At 27.6% G+C, this 21,783-nt stretch overlaps 4 protein-coding genes across 5 annotated transcripts in view; 1 reads left to right on the forward strand and 3 right to left on the reverse strand.

Annotated features, from left to right (window-relative positions):
* Positions 1 to 3,484: 3,484 nt before the first annotated feature.
* On the reverse strand, positions 3,485 to 5,440 carry LOC108552390 (uncharacterized). Its single transcript, XM_017906903.1, has 6 exons — positions 5,412 to 5,440; positions 4,789 to 5,251; positions 4,356 to 4,684; positions 4,041 to 4,276; positions 3,778 to 3,946; positions 3,485 to 3,710 (listed from the first exon to the last, which is right to left on the reverse strand). Exons 1-6 carry the CDS (start codon positions 5,438 to 5,440, stop codon positions 3,485 to 3,487), a joined length of 1,452 nt encoding a protein of 483 aa, XP_017762392.1.
* Positions 5,441 to 6,561: 1,121 nt separating this feature from the next.
* LOC108552392 (breast cancer type 2 susceptibility protein) lies at positions 6,562 to 10,886 on the reverse strand. The gene is made up of 12 exons (XM_017906904.1): positions 9,776 to 10,886; positions 9,546 to 9,689; positions 9,378 to 9,466; positions 9,071 to 9,304; positions 8,845 to 8,995; positions 8,555 to 8,767; positions 8,270 to 8,480; positions 8,004 to 8,197; positions 7,671 to 7,930; positions 7,421 to 7,604; positions 7,065 to 7,340; positions 6,562 to 6,951 (listed from the first exon to the last, which is right to left on the reverse strand). The coding sequence occupies exons 1-12, from the start codon at positions 10,835 to 10,837 to the stop codon at positions 6,562 to 6,564; spliced, it is 3,408 nt and encodes a 1,135-aa protein (XP_017762393.1). The 5' UTR covers positions 10,838 to 10,886.
* An 820-nt stretch (positions 10,887 to 11,706) lies between these two features.
* On the forward strand, positions 11,707 to 14,130 carry Polr1F (RNA polymerase I subunit F). Its single transcript, XM_017906905.1, has 4 exons — positions 11,707 to 11,897; positions 12,071 to 12,213; positions 12,269 to 12,464; positions 12,567 to 14,130. The coding sequence occupies exons 1-4, from the start codon at positions 11,707 to 11,709 to the stop codon at positions 14,128 to 14,130; spliced, it is 2,094 nt and encodes a 697-aa protein (XP_017762394.1).
* A 2,138-nt stretch (positions 14,131 to 16,268) lies between these two features.
* Positions 16,269 to 21,783, reverse strand: part of cyc (basic helix-loop-helix ARNT-like protein cyc) — a 34,133-nt gene continuing 28,618 nt past the window's right edge. Inside the window, exons 8-13 of one of the 2 annotated variants that reach the window (XM_017906911.1) lie at positions 21,425 to 21,563; positions 20,302 to 20,420; positions 20,121 to 20,203; positions 19,226 to 19,386; positions 18,609 to 18,756; positions 16,269 to 18,053 (exon numbers count right to left, since the gene is read on the reverse strand). In XM_017906911.1, the coding sequence (XP_017762400.1) occupies positions 17,869 to 18,053; positions 18,609 to 18,756; positions 19,226 to 19,386; positions 20,121 to 20,203; positions 20,302 to 20,420; positions 21,425 to 21,563 (835 nt within the window). In that variant the 3' untranslated portion in view covers positions 16,269 to 17,868. Of the gene's footprint in view, positions 18,054 to 18,571; positions 18,757 to 19,225; positions 19,387 to 20,120; positions 20,204 to 20,301; positions 20,421 to 21,424; positions 21,564 to 21,783 lie in introns of both variants that reach the window. The other variant, XM_017906912.1, reaches the window with a different exon arrangement.

Raw genomic sequence — 21,783 nt, forward strand, 5'->3', positions numbered from 1 at the left:
AAAAAAATATCCAATACCGTTAAGGAAGAATTCCCTCTACGCTGATATATAGACCAAACCTAATCAAAAAGCCTAATTTTCGAAATAGAAGCCAAAAAAGTCTATTACGCAGCACAATTTCACAGCCACTGACACATTCGGCACTATTATTCGAAAACGCACGCTCGAAACCGATAAAAAATATCCAATCCTGCTAAGGAAAAATTCCCTCTACGCTGATATATAGAACAAACCTAATCAAAAAGTCTAATTTCGATGATAGAAAAGAAAAAAGTCAATTGCGCAGCACGATTTCACAGCTACTGACACATTCGGCACTAAATTTCGTACAAGAATGGTGTAAATCATAGAAAAATCTGCACACGAAATAGAGAAAAACCGAATCAACGCTGTTATAGTGAAGAAACCTAATCTGGAAGACTAATTACGAAAATATAGACGACAAAATTGAACTGTGTAGCACGATTTTACAAGCACTTGTACTTCCGTTGCTTTATTTCACATGTGCACCTTCACTTTCTTCCACCATGTGGTATTTTGCCACCAAACAAGTGTTCACATTTATTTATTCTGTTCTTAGTAAAATGCTCACGAGCTCTCAATCTTGTGTTATGGTCCTTTCGTATATATCACGACGATGTTGCAGAAATTGTTCAATGTTCCGAAATATAACTAATACTGCGTATTACTGTTCTTGAATATTTCTTTCGTCAGTTGCAGTAATTAAAAGACTGATGAAGGATAATAGTACTTCACAAATCGTTTTGTTCAGGGACTGAAAGTTTTACTTAACGCGTATAAATATTGCATCATGTGCTACCGGTATGTTGGATTCGCGTCGACTGGAAGAGTTCTGTGATTGGGCAAAGCTATACCTTATTTCCGCGGGAAGATGTTTCGTCTTTGAAATAACCATGTGCTAAAATATCGATGTAAACTATGAAACGATGTTTCTTTTATTTGTTAATATCAATGAAGTAGATATAAATGTATTTTTGTTACGAAAAATTCCAAACTTCTATAATTAATTCATGAACTTGAATTATTAATTATTCCATTATATTAATGGCAAGGTAAACCATTAGTATCTTCGGCAATAGTTCAAACACTCAAAGCAATAATCACCAATATCTCACCGAGCTTTTTAATCGAATTGAAAACTGTTTCGATAATTTTATTATATGATATCTTCTTCAGGAAAAGTCTGCAGAAAACAATACTGAAAGACAAGTTCGTATCAGATAAAGAACTTTCTGTAAAAATGCAAGAATATGTGCAGAAGGAACGCTTGGAGGCTTGTTTTAAAAATTTTGTAACTAATTTTAGTTATTTAGAAGTACATATAATTGTAATTATGGACATTCATAAACTCGAAATACTATCTAAATTTTAAGATAACAATAAGACTCCTAACGTTCTTGCTTTTTATGTAATTGTTCATTCCTGCCAAAAGTCATTCCTTTTTAAAATAACGCATATTTTTCGAATACTGGGGATTATAAAGCAATTACGATTATGGATTCTTTTTCATGAGAGTAAACTCTATACAATTCATGTAATGGATATAACAGATTAGACAAGAAATTAAAATTTATTGTACAGTGTAATCAAATAAAATAACATTGGTAACAGATTTGATTAATATCTTTAAAAATAATTTATCGTTATTTTTTAAAATAAAGTCATACTTAAATCATGAAATTAAATATAAATTATAAAATAGTTGGTAAATCCAAATATATTTTTATACAAAGCGATAACGTAATGTAAGGGAATAAAACAGGGACTGAAAGTTTTACTTAACGCGTATAAATATTGCATCATGTGCTACCGGTATGTTGGATTCGCGTCGACTGGAAGAGTTCTGTGATTGGGCAAAGCTATACCTTATTTCCGCGGGAAGATGTTTCGTCTTTGAAATAACCATGTGCTAAAATATCGATGTAAACTATGAAACGATGTTTCTTTTATTTGTTAATATCAATGAAGTAGATATAAATGTATTTTTGTTACGAAAAATTCCAAACTTCTATAATTAATTCATGAACTTGAATTATTAATTATTCCATTATATTAATGGCAAGGTAAACCATTAGTATCTTCGGCAATAGTTCAAACACTCAAAGCAATAATCACCAATATCTCACCGAGCTTTTTAATCGAATTGAAAACTGTTTCGATAATTTTATTATATGATATCTTCTTCAGGAAAAGTCTGCAGAAAACAATACTGAAAGACAAGTTCGTATCAGATAAAGAACTTTCTGTAAAAATGCAAGAATATGTGCAGAAGGAACGCTTGGAGGCTTGTTTTAAAAATTTTGTAACTAATTTTAGTTATTTAGAAGTACATATAATTGTAATTATGGACATTCATAAACTCGAAATACTATCTAAATTTTAAGATAACAATAAGACTCCTAACGTTCTTGCTTTTTATGTAATTGTTCATTCCTGCCAAAAGTCATTCCTTTTTAAAATAACGCATATTTTTCGAATACTGGGGATTATAAAGCAATTACGATTATGGATTCTTTTTCATGAGAGTAAACTCTATACAATTCATGTAATGGATATAACAGATTAGACAAGAAATTAAAATTTATTGTACAGTGTAATCAAATAAAATAACATTGGTAACAGATTTGATTAATATCTTTAAAAATAATTTATCGTTATTTTTTAAAATAAAGTCATACTTAAATCATGAAATTAAATATAAATTATAAAATAGTTGGTAAATCCAAATATATTTTTATACAAAGCGATAACGTAATGTAAGGGAATAAAAATAGATTGAAACATATCAATTGTTATATATTTACAATAAGCATGTTTAATACAGATATGTGCATTACAAAAATATATTTACCTGCGCTCGTAATCATGTGCATTAATCAAATAACACATAGAATTATGTGAGGTAGAGATAGTTACAACAATACATTCGCTTCTAAAACAATAGGAGTATTTAAAATATACATTTTCATAATTAGAACATTAGTTCGAATTATTTTTAACACAGTATTCAAATGTCCTTTTTGTTTTCAGTGCAAATACACTTCTGAAAATTAGATCATATTTTAATACTATAATACAATGAGATTCCTTATTATTATTTAACAATAACGACGTATTTATATATCATATAAAACGTTACTTTTAACATCACTTGGATTATAAATGTTATCTGAACTTCTAAATCATCACTTTTAATAAATTGTTCAATAAAAAATAATAATAGACTTTTTATCATGCATCACTTTTATATCACAAACACAATCATGAATTTTCACTTTAAATATGCAAATGAATATTAATGTATTTAAAAAAATAAGTTCCTCTTTTCTTACATACTGGTCCTATAGTTCACTTGCTTGTTATTTATGTAAAACAGTGAAACACAATTTAAATTTACAAAGATAAAAATAATTTTATAAAATTTATGAAATTAATTTTTCTATCTAATAAAATTAATTAAAATTCATTGTAGCTTTGTTTTCAGTTGACTCTTCTTCTTTCTATTTTTACTACTTCTAGTATTTTCATTTAACTTAGGTGATTGTACAGGAGTTATATGTCTTCCTTGAATTTCTAAACCTTCATGATTGTTATAAATAGTTTGTTGAGAAGTAAGCAAAATGGGCCGAGAAATAGGACTTAAAGGTTTTCTGTTACGAGGTAATACTACTGATGATGAAGTTAGAGATCTAAAATTATAAAATACCAAAGATAGTTATTCTTTATATGATATAGGAAGCCTCATTTTCCACATACCTATTTTTGCTGCTCGGAAATCGTGATGTGTCTAATGGAGCAAGTTTTATATTTTTTGGCCACACAGCAGGAGAAACAGGAGCATGCCAAGCGGATTGATAATTTGAAATTTTTACTGAAGCTGAACTTCTTCCCGAATTTTTAAAATAATTACTGTGTTTACTTGAGCCTAAGACAAAGTAATTATATAATTTATATATAATGCTAGAAATATTTTTAAATGCATATTCTATATGTATAATACTAAAGTGTAGTATACATGCCTTGAAAGATAGGCACTTCTAAAGACTGTGCCATAAACTTAATTGGAGTAGTTTTTACAGTAGAAAAACTTTCCCTGGTTGACAAAACATAAGGTACAGGACTAACTACAATCTTTTCATTAAAAACAGTTCCAAGTTTATTTCTACTAGTGTGTGGCCTAAAAAACTTATCTTCTATGTTAGACTCATGCTTCTCATTTTTTATTTTTTCATTACTCATAGAATTATCATGTTTTCTAAAAATGAATAAATTACAAATGCCCTTTACTTTTAAATTATAAAATTTTTCCATTATACAATATAATCTATACATACTTCTGAACTTCTTGAGAGTATGTTTGAATAATTTCTCTTCTCATTGGTAAAATATGATCTTCTACTGCTTTACCACTATTATTTGAAAGTCTACTTTCAAGAGGAATTGTTTCTTCAAACCAATTTACCTTTGTACTTTTTGCAGAACTTTTATTACTGTGAATAGGTGCCATACGTATTTGTAAAACATCATTAAAATCATCACGTAATGAATCAATTTCATTTTCTTTATTTGGAAACAGCTCAGATATTACATATTCATAAAGCATATCAAATATTTCATCCTGTGGAGTTTTTTCTAATTTATGTTTGGATGAATTTTTTCTTTCCTGTAAAGAATAAATTGCATTATGTATCTAATTCTAAGCCCTAGTGTTGTTATTAAAAATTATTCCTTTTAACTTATAAATAATATTTATAAAATGTTCTCTACCTTTACTGAAACACTATATTCTGGAAATTCATCTTCGTTATGAGAACTGGAACTACTTCTTATCTGATTATGATTTATATTCAAATCTTGATAATTAGTTCTAGATGTGAGAAATGGATTTTTTCCAATTATTCTTAAATGAGGTATTTGCATTCTCCATTGTACACATTCTTCCAAAATAGCTGTTTGTGTTACTTGTTCACCATCTTCATACAGTGTATTTTCAATAGCTTCCCACTGTTGCATAACTTTTCTTGTTGTAATATTTTCAATCTCTGATGAACAGAATACATCTGCCGTAGGACTATTTCGATCCCAAGTTGATAAATTGTCATCAACATCTTTCCAAGTTTTCTTCTTTTGTAAACTTGGTAATTGAAAATAATCACTTGATTCATTTTGATTGTTTTGATAATCTTTCACTCTTGGTATGTTTTCAGGAGTTTTTATATTTTGTGTTAATCTATATTCAAATGTAAATTTTATTTGTAAATAAAATTAATGTTTGAGACTATTTTATAATAAATTATATGTTTAAAATACGAATTAAAAAATAAAAGTAATATTGTTGTATAATGATTAACATTCAAAGAAAATAAATAAAACTTTTCTTTAAAACATACGTGTTAATTTTAAGTTTCCTTTTATGCATTTCATGCTTCTTCAAACGTATCTTTAATCAACTGAAGTTATATTTAAACATTTATTTAACAATCCTTTCGTTGTATTTATTACACGAAACCTACGCAGATCAGAGTAATTTTATTGATTATTTTCAAAAAGAATATCTTTGGTTTGAACCTTTAATTTGAATCATTCTACCGCCATTATATTATAAATGATTTACTAATTTTCTTAAGTAATTTAAAAAACACGACTTTACTATCAGATAACACTTGATCGACAGAAATTTATGATTCGTTGTACAATTTATATCTTATTCAATTGCATATATGCTAGTTCTATATCGCCTATTCACTATTGGCCAATAACAAATATACTAAATATTCGCTTAATATAAAAGATTATCTTAAAATGTGTTGTCATTATATTTAGAACAAAATAATTGTTTTCTATAAAGGTTGAGATAATATATAAAACCAAAAATAAAATTAATTTATAGTAATTCTTTAGTCTACATTCTTATGAAAACATTTAAATACATTAAAAAATAGTTGGTGAAACTGCTTAGCAAACGCGGGAAAAGTAAAATAAGTTTTAAGTTTTATTTACATCAAAAAGGGTATTTAAATTTGTAAACTAAAATAAATCACAATAATTTATTATATATATTTTGGTAATTATTTAAGCACAAATGTTTAATAGTTATGTATATAAAAATATTAATATTTATTTTAAATTACTTATAAAAGGTACATCAATTCAAAAATGGTATAAATAATTTACAAAATTTTAAATTGTTTATATTAATATAATTGAAGAAAGTTATTCAAGAATTTTGTTTCTAAATATTACGTATAACTTTCAATCTTCCAAATACATACAATTATTAATATAGATTTGTTTAAATTTTTTAATATAAAATTTGCCTTCTGTGATACACATTATTTTTATTTTATTATGAAAAATATCAAACACGAAAAATTTCACGAAAAATTATTCAAAAAGTACCATTACCATGTATTTCAGAAATATTTAAGTATTTAATTTGCATATTTAGAGATTTAACAGTTTATTATTCAAAAATACTATAAACAATTAATACATGTTTATATATTAAGTAAAATAGAATTTAAAATATATAATACACTATCATCTGGGAGTTTGCATAAATTTTGAATTCAATGATAAATGTTTTTCTTTTATTGATTGCAAGGGGGATTGAAACTCTGATGATACTCGTTTGGAACTATTATTAATTATGATTGGAGATAGACTAGATGGTTCGCCATAACATTGTAATTTTTCAAGTCGTTTTCGTATAGCTGCAGATTTCACTGGTTGATTAGTAATTAAATTTCTTCCTGCATTTTCTTGAGGTACATAATCATTAAATTGTTTGTCAGAATTAATATTTTCATTCATTGTAATTTTATTAAAATTATTTTTATCCGTGTATTGATCTGATATTCTTGTCACTGACTTTTTTTGTATTTGTTCTGAAATTTCCACTGCACATGTTTCTATATATGTATTAGCATCCTTCAAAAAATATAATCATTACAATATTATATTATAAGCACAAAATATTATTTAGTAATTTAAAGTTATAAATTTGTCATATTGGTACATTTTAACATTCTTAAAACATTTACCGTTATTAAACGTGTTAATTCAATAAAAGGTTGCTGAAGATGATTGTGCCGTGGATTACGCGTGAAAGTACTTCGTTCTGTGCAATATGCCATTGGTATATTCCACGATGTAGCTCGACGCCATTCTAAATTGCTACAAGCAATAAAAGATCCTGCAGTCAAAATTTCCGCATATCCGTGAGAGGATATCCCGTGCCAAAATAATATTGATAAATATGAAGATTGTGAATCCGTATGTGGATATGCCAAGTATACAGCTTGAAAATTTTTCATACCCTTTCAAATTAAGATAAATAACAATCACTATAGGTTTTAATCTTACTAATAAATATAATATATTTATATTAATAACTTACATACGGTTCATTTCCAATACAAACAACAATTCCTACTGTATCAAATTCTCCATAAACTGGAGTAAAAGTTGACTTACTTATATCATATAATGCTGTATACATTCTCTGAGGAAAATTCATATTATATACGTTTATTTGACTAAATAATGCAGTTCGACTGGCAGTTAGATGCAATTCATTACCTCTATTAAGACAAATACTTTGATTAATAATTAAATATAATAGAGAAATATAAAAAAGAAAATCCTACCTTTTTGTCGAGGGCAGAACGTTACATACTGATATATAATTTCCTTCTTTTAAAATATCTCTAACATCTTCACTAGGAGACCAAATTGAAAGAATAGCATTTGTCTCATCTTGAACTATGCGAATTTTTAAAAGAGGTGTAACCTGTCGTGGCGGGGGTATATTTTCCTGTAATTGAAGCTCTAATTTTCGTCTAAATGTTTCTTCCTTAATACGGCAATTATTTTTTAATTGCTCAAGCTCTTGATCTGAAAGAAATTCCTGTGACAAACAAAAATATGAATTTACACAGTATTAAGATATAAGGAATAATTTTCATTGTATCAATAAATACCTCTTTAGATAATTTTTCACAATCTTCATTCCATTCAATTGCTGCTAAATCAATACTATCTGTATTTACATTACTTTTTCTTTTATCAGTATGAAAATACTTCTCTGCTTTAGCATAGAATGCTTCTATAATTGATCGACATTCTTTTTCATAGATAATGTTAGCTTTTTCTTCACATCTAGTATTTCGAAAAACTAGAATCATGAAATCAAATAGTTTAAAATTTTTCACAAGATTTGGATATATTAAATTCATACAGTTCTTACTAGACTCTCCTGTTGAAGTTTTCTCATGGTATAAAATTGGATACACTCTAGCAACAGTAACTTTAATCTTTCCAATTAACCCACCATTTGAATAAATTGTATTCAATTTAATGCATATTGGTCCTGGTGGTTTCATGTAGCCTAACTTTGTATCCCACCTTGCTCTTCTTGTTGAATTTGTATGCAATTTTAAACATACATTCTCTGGAATCTAAAGAATAACAATCTTTCATGTATTGAATATTTTTTGATAAAACCTAAAGATACATTTAAAAATATGTTTACTTCCAAAGGTGAGCAACCTTCATCACAATTTAACAATTCAGATCCATATGTTAATAATTTTGTTCCTACTTTAACTTTCCCAGAAATTATATGTTTAATCATTGCTTGATCAATTAAAGCTTGAATACTATACCATCCGTCTGTTACCAACAATTTTTTACATGGTGTTTTCGTTTGATTAGGACTTTTATTTACAGTAACTGAATCATCATACTGTAAAAAAATAAATAATGATTATTAATAAAAGAATGATTAATAATAAAAGATTAATTTTCACAAAGAAGATTTACCTCAGTTATGGAGGAGACACATAAAATTATTCTTTTTGTTGCAATATCATCTTTTTCTAAAATTTTTCTTAAAGCTGATCTTTGAACTCTATCAATTTCTCTATAATATCGGTATTTTAATTCCATCATTACTCTAACAGGAGTTAAGAATCTAGAACAAATTTCCTATTTATTATACTATTTATATTATTTGTTATTATTTTCTTTGTGAAAATAAAGACTTTACCTTGGCAAAGATACAGAACCTAATTTTATTCTGTCTATTGATGCTAATTTCCATACAATCCATTTGTAATGATTTTCTACCCATCCAGTGGGAAATAAATTAGGATCTACACCTGGACACGCTAAAAAAGATCTCTTAATTTCTGTTATCCCTGCATATCCATTTTCATCCAAAATCAAACATGCTCCATCCTCTAATTTTATACCATCAATATTATTTTGCACAGTATCTTGCCTAAATAATATATAATAATTTTTTAAGTAATATATCTAATATATACAAATCATTGCAAACAAAAATGTCTTACCCATAGAAATCTGCACATCGAAACTTATACAGTATTGCATTATCAGCTGTTATATCCATAATTTCAGGAGGTAATTTTTTTTTAATAAGCTAATGATAATAAGAAATAACAATCAAAGTTTAAATAATTAATAAAAACATTATATAATAACTTGTTTTAAACCATTACCTCTTCATAACTACATTGTATAGGTTTTGCTCCTTTACTAATTTCTTTCCAAGATACACGATTAGCATTACTTTTTTTAAGAAAATATAATTTACTGATTGTTGGTTTAGGCTTATTTATTTGCTTCAAACTAATTTGTTTATCCTGTAAGTATATTTTAGATAAACTAAAATGACACTTTTAAGAATTTCTTTTCACATTAATATATGTTATATCTAAACATATCTTACTTGTTCTAAAGTGGCTTCTATACGTTTCTCTAATATAGTTACAGATTGATTTATAAAATCTAACATTAATTGTGTGTCACCAAAATCAGTAGCAACCACATAATCACATTTATTTCCTTCATCTGTTGATTTTTGTTTTTCTAATAAATATTTACTTTTCTTATTTACACATTTATCTGAACTTGTACAATTAATGTCTAATTCTTTTACATTATTTATACACACTGATTTATCTTTTTTATGTTTTGAAATATTTATACTTCTTTTTTTACTTCCTGTACTTTTTCGTCTTTTAGGTATAAATTGTCCTCCTATTACAGGACTAGATGGAACATTTGCAATCTCTTCACCTTCTTTAATTTCCTTAGGAGACATCCATTGCTCTGTAAAATCTGAATCTTTTTCATCAGCTAGAAGTGCAACTGCACTAGCTACAATTTCATGTGAAATTAAAGAATTATCTGCTATTTCATTACTTTTTTTACTTATATCAATTTCATCAATCTTATTACCTAATTTATCAGTATCATAGTTTGAAGTTGAACCTTGTACAGATATTAATGATATGCTTTGATTTTCCTTTTCTTTAATACTTGCTAAGTTCTTATAAACTGTTTTTGGAACTTGAAATTCATTACTAAATCGTAACTTTTTAAATTGGTTAGATTTTGTTTGTTTTTTTAAAGGCACATCATCGTTTGAATCTATATTTTTTCGTTTCGGAAATGGTTTAGGTAATTCAGGGATACTGATAAAATCTTCAGAAATTTCTTCCTGAAATAATTTTTTAGCTTTTAATAATGCGTCATTAGACACATTCACGTGTTGACCACTTGCAGTTTGAAATCCAATATTTGGAAATCCAACATTTGGTGATTGTATATTAAGCACATTAATTTCATTTTCAGTTTTGGATGCTTCTTCATGATTGTCAATATCTTCAAGTTCGTCAGCAAAAAGTTTCTTCGCTTTTAACAAAGCTTTTTCGGATACATTAATGGAACTACCACTGGCGGTAGAAAAGCCAAACGACAATCCATCATTTTTTTTATCAATATTCATATCTATTTAACTTCTATAATCCGAACAATATATTAAATAAACTGATATTTGAACGATATCGACACTAAAGATCGCTCGTTTGTATATTTCAATTGATAACATTTAAACATTTTTCATGATTCCTGTCATCAAGATGTTAAAACAGACTTATGATATATGTACACTGTTAAAGGGTACCAACTGTGCGAGTAACTGAGAAATTATATTTTGTTTTACAGAAAATAAAATTTATAACTTACATTAATACCTTTCGTTATAATTAATTTTAGAAATTATTGAAAAAATAGTATGAGATTTTATATTAGAAATTAAATTAATTGACATTGCAAATATTTGCATTTTATATTGCAAAATAAAATCGTAATTAATTTGAAAGAAATAATTTATAATTTTGCCAAATGAATTAAATATAAGATTTTATTAAAAAGTATTTATTGGTGATTAATTACGTATCATTTAAATATAGGATTATTTAACTACTTTATTTCATGAAAATCTATTCTTTTTATTTCTTTTAATTTTTTGTGAGCACTATATCTATGTTACTTTATGATATTAATTTTTAATTAAAATGCATCATATATTAACATATTAGTATTATAATGTAGATAATTTCTCATATATTTATTTTTACTATTCCTCCTTCCATGTTTTATTTAATTTTATTTAATTTTGTATCTATTTTACGTAGAAACGATTTTATTATGTCACTATAATAATAACGAAATATGTAAACGCATCTGTCAACGTGATTGTTACCAATTATCTATCAAACCGATAAAATATATATTTGACATCGACACGTTTTCGTAGTACTGCATGTGATTTGCGCGGGAGAGTATCGCATATCCATTTTTTAATCAATTAATATGAAATTTAAAGCATATACAGGAATTACATGGTCTGTGTTGGAACTCACAGGCCTTGTAGAAGATGAAGATTCTCATGTGTATTTCGAGAAATTTAAGAAACATCTTGGTTTACATCCTTTTCACTTAACAAATCTAAATGTTGCATTAAATGAAATTTTAAGTTCGAATTTGAATTCTTATGATCCTGAGTATGTATATAATTTTCACTAATTTTAATGATATATTTTTTATCCAAAGTTTTTGTTTAGTAAAATTTATTTAAAATAAAATATTGAAAGATAAATGTGTTCTTGGTTATGTTTATATTCTAACCTTAGAAATAATATCTTTTAGTGCGTTTTTAATAGTATATTTATTACAGCTTAAAAGGATTTTTATTAGCTTATAAGAATCCTAAATTATTAACACCACTGGGTGAAATATTTCATGATACATGTTTCATTCATATTGACATTGAAGCAGACTTTTATGTATTTAAACCAGAAGTTGGATGTACATTAAAAGGTAAAATATTTATTACTAGGTAGTTTATTTATTATTAATGAATAAACTGTCATAGGAATAGTCAATAAAAAGGGATTGGGTCATATAGGAATTCTTGTACATAAAGCATTTAATGTATCAATTTCAAAACCAGACGACGAAGAAAATTGGCCAGGTGATGACCTTGAAATTGGCCAGGAAGTAAGGTTTTCAATAACACTTCTTGATTTTACTAGTAAATTGCCATTTATTCGTGGTGTTTTTAATTCAAAGTAAGCATATTTAAATTTAATTTTATTTAAATTTACAATTTTCTTTGTATGTTTCCATACTATCTATATTCTCTATATTATACAAGTTTTCTATTTCTTCAGTGATTATTTACGTGGCTGTAAGTTAGTCCAGAAAAGTATCAACAACAAAAGATCATCCTCTGTGAATAAAATGCAGAATGACGTTGAGAACCAAGCTAACAGAATATCAGAGAAAAATGTTAAATATACCAAGCAGCGTATCTTTTTTGCAACTGATTCTGAAAATACCACTGATGAAGATGTATCACCAGTAAAAGAAGAAATTGTTCAACAAAAAAAATCAAAGAAGAAATCTAAACTAAAAGAATCAGTTGAATACTGTGAAAATAAGGAAAAGGACAAAAAATATAACAGAAAATGTAAAGAAATGAATGAATCTAGAATTAACTTGACAAAGGTAGAAATTGATCATGATCAATATACGAATAATCTTTCTTTAAATGGTGAATTAGCAGTAAATGAAGAATTAGAAGAATTCAATGATTCAAAAAGTAACATTAAAAAGAAATACAAAATTAGGAATTCTCAGAGTGAGATTGATGAAGATGATAATAAAAAGTCTATAACATATTTATCTAACAAAATATTAAATGAATCATCTACCATAAAATTTAAAAGTAACACTAGTAGAATTAAAGTTGAACATTATGCAGTTAACAGTGATGTAGAACAAATTATAGATGAAAATATACCTGAAAGTAAACACAAAATAAAAAAAAATTCCATGAAAAGACAACTTTTAGATGATAGTGATATTTCTGTAGTTGATTTTAGTACAGAAAAATACATAAAGAGTTCAAAGGACCCAAGTAAAAGAAGTTCAAAGAGAATTAAGATGGAAGAATTGAATGACTCACACATTCATGAAGTGAATGATATACAAGAGTCTCCAAAGAAACAACATAAGAAACATAAACATTCTCTTAAATTAGAGACTTCTGAAAGTGAAATGGATAATATAAAGAAGCATTCAAAAAGAGCTAGCATATTAGATTCTGATACTGTAATTCAAAATATAAAGATCAAAAAAGAAAAGATAACTAGTAGTTCTGAAAATACGCAAGATGAGGATTGTGTAGAAACAAAGAATTCTGGCTTAAATACATCTATATGTGATTCTAATTATGATGTAGGACACAAAAATAACATTACCGAAAAGAAACGAAAAAAACATTCTAAGAGAGCTATTATAGATACGAGTACAATTAAGTTAGAACCCGAATTTGAAGATGTCGTAATTAAAATTGAACCTGGATTTGAAAACGTTGCAGTTAAAATTGAAAAACCTGAAAATGATAGTGATAACATAATTCAGGATATTTTCTCAGAACACGACGACCATATCGATAACGATGAAGGACATATAAAAAGTAACGTAAAACATTTGAAAAAGAAAAAAGTGGACAAAAAGGTAAAAATAGCAAATGTTAAAGTAAAGACAGAAAAATTGTTAGGTACTGATGTACTAGATATCGACAATAGTGACGTTGATGTTCAAAATATTCCAAAAAGGAAACAACATAAAAGTTCACCACACAAACAATTAAATAAATCTAGGGAATCTGAATCAGATATTGAATTTAGAAATGTTAAAATTAAAACTGAGAGGTTTTCAGATAGTTAAAGGATAAGAATCATTAAACATATGTATAATATTTTTAATCATATCTTCTTCAATTCTACTATCTTTTTTCAAATACGACGAATATATAGCTATATATATTTACACAAAATTTTAAGTATATAACATATGTAACATATTTACAAATGTATAATGTGTATGTATATAAATATTAATTTTATTTTGCTAAGCAATGAAGTTATATATTTGTACATCTAGATATTACTGACAAACTATTTTTCTCTTTATGTAGTTTAACTTATGTAAGTTATACTGCTTATACCTTGTTATCATTTTTTGTCAATATGTATTGGTTTTCTGTGCATAATAGCTAATGTTGCAATAAGATCTTATTATTAAATAAATATATAGCTATTTTGTCACATAGTATAGTTTGAAAAATGAAAGTACAAATATGACATCTAGATGTTATTATAAAGTTTTATATATGACTTTTTACATGTATCATTTAACACGCGTAAAATTTTTTCTATTGTAAAGCATAATAATGTGAATTTTAAAAAACTACTTTAAATAAATATATAAAAGATTTAAAAAAATTATTTAACAATATTTGAATTATCATTATGGTAATTTATAGATTATGGGGTTTGAAAACATGTGCAAAGCTCGTAATAGTGAATATTAAGAAATATAAAAACATATTTATTAATACATACAGATTTATCATTTTACATCACAATTATTGCATTTTCCGTAAATTTAAATTTTTGTTGCATACTAAATTTTTGGGGATATGCATAAGCTAAATTTTAATTTCAAAATAATCGTTAGTTTATAAAATATTTAGCCACAATTTTGTACTTCGAAAGTATTAATATCATTTACATATGTCGTGATGTTTTCTTTCTTCACAAAATATATTAAAAATTAACGTAATAAATTTATTACAAAATAAAAGGCTTTTCATCAAAGAAGAAATAATTAATAATAGTGCCTTTATGTTTTTAGACTTCAATGTAAGTGATATGTTTTTCTCATATATTTCATCGGACGATAATGTTCGGAATAAATATAAATTAGATACTTCTATGCAATTTCTATCCTTTATTTCTTAAATGAATTATTTAAAACATATAGTAAGAATTATTAATAACGTCAATTTTTCAAATTTTTTAATTTTCTCACATCAAGGAATTTTTGTAAAAGCAATAATTTGTTTATTTTGGAAGATTTACAATGAAAAATTTTATATAAAAACAATTACGGTTTTCAAGCATTTTCCTACGCTTAGTGGTCTGATCACTTTCTCCCTACATAATAACATTTATTTTTAAAGTACCATTTATACTATATTGTGTGATAATATATATTTATTTACATATACACGCTTTATGTACATTATTCTTATGTAATATATGTAACTTATTGTTTTTATTCCACCTCTAGCTGCATCGTGAAATAATTTTATCAGTTTCATTTTTCGGCATAAAACTATTATTTTCTTCTTTTTTCCTTTTTAAATAAAAATATAAGAAATAATATGATAAAGATTTGCGTGAAAAAATTATGTCGAAATGTTTATAAAAAAAATGCAAAACTGACGTTAAATTCTGGGACAAGAAGATAATTAAAAAAGAAGCACACGAATGAGATCTATTCGAAAATAAATTTTAAGATTATTTTTACAACGAAAGTACAATACTTTAAGACAAAAAAGAAAATCGAGATACATTGAAAAATATTCAATATAATATTCACAAATATATCATAATTGTATTTCGATATTTTTTAAGAATTTATTATTTATTAATATAAGATGATCAAAGATAATTTACTTTCCAGAATAAATGTTCCACTTATATTGAATATCAAATCGAATATTGGATTTTGTTCTAATCTTACAATGCTTGGAAATAATGAAAAAAAAATATAATCTTTTAAGAAATTTCGGTCAGAAAATTTCACCATCGTTATAAGATACTGTGTCCCAATATCTTATACACAAAATAATTCATCACAGCATATATTGATGGCGTTCTAATCCCTATACCAAATTCTTGTCATTGTTGTGAATTCTCTAGAAACAACATATGGCATGTGAAGAAGTATGGATAATTGTGTTCACGTCGTGGTGAACACTGTTTGTGGCTGCTGGAACGTTCTTTATCATCTTGCGGTTTCTTACAATTTAATTAGGTACGCTTTGCGTCATATATCACGCGTTCTGTGAGAATACATATTTACACGCAACGTTAGTTTGTCGCTAAAACAACGAACAGGAACTTCGACCTTGACACTTGGTAGCGTTCGTTCCTCGACGTTTGCCGGAACTATTTAATAAAACATTTCATCCGACACGTTCGTCAATTGCAACATACTCTGTTGATCTGCACTGAGTGGCACGACAAAACATTTATACTGATTACTGTGTAAAAGATTTTAGATGCATGTATGTACAGTTAACTTAGCTCCTCGCCTTACGAAACGGATAGTGTGCAATGAATATATTATATACATATAAATATCTATGCAATTGTTCTTTGAAGCAATCATCGGTGCACGGTATCACTGTTTATCGTCTTCTAAATGTCTTCGAAACTATGTAAAACAATTTTTCAGATATGAAAAGCGTGTTTTGAAAGAGACCACTCTATGCGAGCTGATGATTTTACTATAGACATAAAGAATTTTATTTTTTTTTTTTTTTTTTAATTTGTGGCGTGATACAGAATAGGAGGTTTTTATAAATTTATAGAAGTCGAGGAATACGCTGACAAGTATCAAAATAGAAAGAAAGAAGAAATTAGAAATAGGTCAAAATCATAGATTGGTCTTTCATCTATTATGCAACGGTTGTTTAATAAATGTTTCCGTTTATTTATCATAGTCCCGATGAAATTTAGAGGATAAGTCACCGAATGATCTTGTATATTACTTTTGTTGAAGATGAAAAATAGGCGGAAGTAGATTACAATGAAATACAAATTGAGGTAGGAGACCTGATATCGCGCGTATATCTTGAGCGAAAATTCGAAATTGACACTTCTAAACAACTAGTTAATTAATAATAAATCGAACTAGAATATTAAGATAAAAATAACTTTCTTACAATATTTAAATCGTATTTAATCTTGTACAAAAACGTAAAACAATAAACGTTTAGTTACAAATCACAAGAAAAGCCATTTAATGATTTGTTAGCCATGCAATGATATTAAAAAGATATGTTTGATTTTCTGAGGGCTGTAAGTTTGTGTACGAATTATTCTGAAATCATCCCCGTTTACGATGCTTGATAATTACTCGACAACTGCAGCCAAATAATTCTGGATCAGTCTCTATTTGCTCGCCTCTAAAATGGACATAGATGTTCACTTCATATTAGTAGTAGATTAACCGTTCTGTACGCTTGATATTCCATTTTTGATCACAGAAATGATATGTCTATAAAACTAAAAACGTTCAACGACTGACGCATTCTCTAAACAGCACCGTGCCAGCACCATGAATATCTGCCTTAACTGCTTCAAACAAATCAAAAATGATTCGTGGTGATGTTCGTGCACTAGTTTCCGGACAGTTGACACAGCTGGTGAAAATTGATCAAGTACTCAAGCACGACGAAAATAAAACAATAAAACAAATAACGTCAACTTGGTCTTCACTTGATGCTATATATACACACACTTCTAGCTTTCGAAACGGTCGGCATAAGGTACCTCCATTGGACACTTGGAAATTCGATTTAGTTTCACGTGGACAGAGAATTAAAATGTACTATGGAAGCGGCCAGGGCAAACCAGAAAAATCCACGGGGCCACCTAAACCTGCATCCGCCTCTAGAAGGCTCATTATCACGGCCATTGCTGCCTCGTCGTTGCCATCAGACGGCACTGGATTCGATGATTCATTAATCGTAGTACCACCGATCATGTCCATCATATCTTCATCTGGTGACGCACCTAAAAAGAGGTAGATATGTTATACGCAACAATCATTTAAAAGTATCCGCGCGGTGTTGCTGTGAACGCTACTATTGAAACTATATATAACGCTATACCAAAAGAAAAGAAAAAGATGAAAACGGACACTATTGCGGGCTTGATTGCTGGATGTTCGAACCTTTGGAAGATCATTGAGGCTGACATCGTTTCATCATTTGTTTTATTTCTTCTAAATTTCTTAATATATATAAAATGAAATTTAATAACGAAACGCTTATAAGTACTGTACGTAAAATATAATTCGTTGCAATAACACGGACTCATTTCTAACGGAATTATAAACAACTTTATTCGTTAAAACAAAAAATTTGTGTAAATAAATTTCCGAGATATCAGAACGAACTTCCTATGCCCAGTTTCGCTCAGAGAAAACTAGTATTTCGCGTTTTGAGGGCGATCGAGCAAATGCTTGATCGATCTCTTTTTCTCTGAGCGACCTAATCTTTTCTGGTAAATCCGGCAATCACACTACACACCAAGAAACGACTCCTTAGAGACAGTAATAGCTATGACCTTGGTCGTTCGCGATGCTGTTCAGCTGCAAGTTGTTTGTTATGTGGTTGTATGTTGGTGTAGGATTATTGCTGCTGTTGTTGCTGCCTCTGGTTGACTGCGCCACGTCCTGCACTCTCTCCGGCGATGCGGTTGTAGTGATCTGCGACTTGTCATGAGAAAGAAAATATTGTAGAGAAATATCATCGGTACATCGAACATCTTCTTTGATTCTTTACGACAGCCTATCAGACTATAGAATTTATTTTGAAGAAATATTACACGAAACATTGAAAAATGGTATAAGTACTACAAAATTGATCTTTTTATTTTAAAAGATATTAAACAAATTTTCTTTTACGTTATTTTAAGATATTTCCTTTTATTACATGATTATGTAGTGTGATAAATATCGACGATAAGAATCGCTAGTGTTTGTCACCGAGGTATAATTGTGAACAACAGAATGACTGCAGGGGGATCATAATAAGCGTGATAAAGTCTATTGGAATTGAAAAAATAATAGGAAAATAATGAAAAACGTCATAAAAATATGTATTTTTTATACAAGTTGATCTTCTATTAATTTTCTAAACGGATAGGGGAGTCCATGTTGAAGCTTCTGTGGTCATAACTACCTCGGTATTTAATAAAGCAGGCTCCGGTCCTGGCCCGGGACTGCTACCAGAAGAAGAATCCTCACCACGTCTTTGAAGATCCAGAACCTCTTCAGCTATTTGTCGCCCGATTTTACTTACCTCTATGTGACTCGAGATCAATCTTTCTAATCCACCGTTACCTAAAATTATTTTTGGCCGTGAAATAATAATAATTTTTAGAAATAATAAGTCTTAAAATAAATAAATGTAAATAAAATAAACAGCGGAATAAATACTATTAAAATAATTATAAATACACATAATTGTAATTACAAATTTTTAATAACTAAATATTATATGAAACTTAAGTAAATATTATTCAAATAATTTTAAATAATAAGTAAATTGAAATAATTGAAGTAATTGAAATAACAGTAATGGCTAATCGTATGCTTTCATTATAAATAATGGAATAATAACTATACGATGATAGTTATTATGAACATTTTAAGAGTGAAGACAAAATATTTCTTTGATACGAAATTTGAATTGTTTTTACATAAATTCTTTGCAAACGAAGATTAATATTTATACGGAAATAGGACAGATTTCAAGGTTTTATTTTATTGTTCAACGTAAAGTGAACGATTTATTTATTAATTACATATAATTTTTATACACGAAACGTTTAAAGCTTGATATTTTCTTCAAGTCTTCTTTGTTTGTTAATAGAGAAAGATGGCAGAATATGCATATGTTTATCAATAAAAATAATATTTTTTAAGATAATGCATCAAACTGATTAATCTTTTACTATCTTTTCAGCCATACCGTGTATGATATGATACTGAAATTGGTATACGGTATAAATTTATTACAATTAAATGTAGTTGCAAAGGTAAACGAAATTATGTCAAAAGTATATTATACTTACTTTGCGTGAAGTAGTCGTAGTTGCCCTGGACGCTGGAATCCTCAGATCTGTTCCCACTACTGGTGATCGATCGAGAGTCACAGCTGAATGTGATTATTTTCATTAATTCACATGTTTCATTCGGATTTTATATAATTAGATAATTGCGATATAAAATTGTAGGAAAATTATAGAAACTTACGAAGTAACAGAGTTCTTAGCTATTAGGTACTCGATATCTTTGGTCCATGGATTTCTGAAGGATTTCCATTCGGATTGAAGCTTTACAAAGCTTGCACCTTTGGTCCTAAACCTGTATATCTAAACACAAATATCGATTTTGTTAAACAATTTTTATATCTTGTTATAAGGCGGTATTCGATAACACTGTTCAATATCAATTTTTATTTGTTCGCGTTTTCTATATTTTTTTTAAATCTCAATTTATATGAGAACTTAGTATCATTAGAGCCTTTGGAAATGAGAAATGTTAGTGTTGCAGAAGTAGAGTATTAAAATTTAGCATACCGTTCTGAATTTCCTTTTATAAGACATTGATATAGTATGTAAGGCCTTTAACACTAGGGTCTCTATACGTAGCTACGTCCACGTGGTGAGACCTGGTATTTGCTATAGTTTTCCAAATAATAATTTTTAGAAAAGGAAACCAAGCAAAAAGCTACACTCCAAGTTTAAAACATTTGCTATTTCTTGATAGATTAATAGTATTGGAGATAGAACAATTTTGATTACGTATTCGTGTTTAGGAAGATAAACTCTACAAGAATCACTTAATGGATATTACAGATTAAAATTCGTGTTGAACAGTGTAATTAATCGTATTTTCGATGACGACTATTTCTAATATTATTAAATTATAATATTGATATCTGATATCATTAAATGTCAATATTATTATTTAAATCAATATTATAAGAGCTAATATTATTATTTAATCAATATTACAATATCTAATGTTATTAAATGTAACAAAAGATAAAAATAATAATATAACAAAAAAAATAGTATTCATAAATCTGATATAGTTTTCAATATGAACTTGAAAATTAAATATCTATTTTAAAACACTATGTTCATTGTTAGTTTCATTAAAAGTAGTATTGATTTTATGTACAATTTTGTTCAAAAACTGAAACCTTTGTTAGGAAATGCAGGAATAAGTATTCAGTAGTAGGAAATTGAGAATGCATGTATAGTCAATGTCGATTGCATAGATAGCGTAGAGGAAATTAAAATTTCAAACAGTGATCATTATCATTGAAAAAGAGTTGTTGAGGGGGACTTGGCTAGACGTGGTGATTTACCTGCGTGGTGACACATTCGGATGCTTGAAGAGCAGCTTTATGAGATTCCGCCAGATGAGGGATATCATCGTGGTGATAATATTCATACATGCTCGTACCAAGTAGCTCTTGTGGTAGGAAACCTAACACTAACGTAGCCCTAGAAACGTTTCTTATTTATTATTATGCTCTTTAGAATCATTATTATTAATACTGATATAGGTACTCTCATTGGTGTGTGAGTCTAGTATACATGTAAAATTGTGGGAGCTTATTATACAAATATAAAAAAGGCGTAATGTTTCAACTAAATAATTTTGAATAAATGAGAGAATTTGTTATTTTATAATTTTTTTTAACTATACTTATGATTTAAAGAT

This window comes from Eufriesea mexicana, unplaced genomic scaffold (genome assembly GCF_001483705.2).
Source record: "Eufriesea mexicana isolate 0111107269 unplaced genomic scaffold, ASM148370v2 scaffold6382, whole genome shotgun sequence".
Lineage (NCBI taxonomy): Eukaryota > Metazoa > Arthropoda > Insecta > Hymenoptera > Apidae > Eufriesea > Eufriesea mexicana.

What these genes read in the sequence shown, in the direction of transcription:
- LOC108552390 (XM_017906903.1), bottom strand. Translation starts at nt 5,440, where the DNA reads ATGCATAAAAGGAAACTTAAAATTAACAC. An exon ending in TACTCTCAAGAAGTTCAGAA is followed by an intron (nt 4,277 to 4,355) that starts GTATGTATAGAT and finishes ATTCATTTTTAG; the next exon opens with AAAACATGATAATTCTATGA. An exon ending in AGAAGTGCCTATCTTTCAAG is followed by an intron (nt 3,947 to 4,040) that starts GCATGTATACTA and finishes ACTTTGTCTTAG; the next exon opens with GCTCAAGTAAACACAGTAAT.
- LOC108552392 (XM_017906904.1), bottom strand. Translation starts at nt 10,837, where the DNA reads ATGAATATTGATAAAAAAAATGATGGATTGTCGTTTGGCTTTTCTACC. An exon ending in TAGAAGCCACTTTAGAACAA is followed by an intron (nt 9,690 to 9,775) that starts GTAAGATATGTT and finishes ATATACTTACAG; the next exon opens with GATAAACAAATTAGTTTGAA. An exon ending in AATTAACACGTTTAATAACG is followed by an intron (nt 6,952 to 7,064) that starts GTAAATGTTTTA and finishes TATTTTTTGAAG; the next exon opens with GATGCTAATACATATATAGA.
- Polr1F (XM_017906905.1), top strand. Translation starts at nt 11,707, where the DNA reads ATGAAATTTAAAGCATATACAGGAATTACATGGTCTGTGTTGGAACTC. An exon ending in TTGAATTCTTATGATCCTGA is followed by an intron (nt 11,898 to 12,070) that starts GTATGTATATAA and finishes TATTTATTACAG; the next exon opens with CTTAAAAGGATTTTTATTAG. An exon ending in AGTTGGATGTACATTAAAAG is followed by an intron (nt 12,214 to 12,268) that starts GTAAAATATTTA and finishes AAACTGTCATAG; the next exon opens with GAATAGTCAATAAAAAGGGA.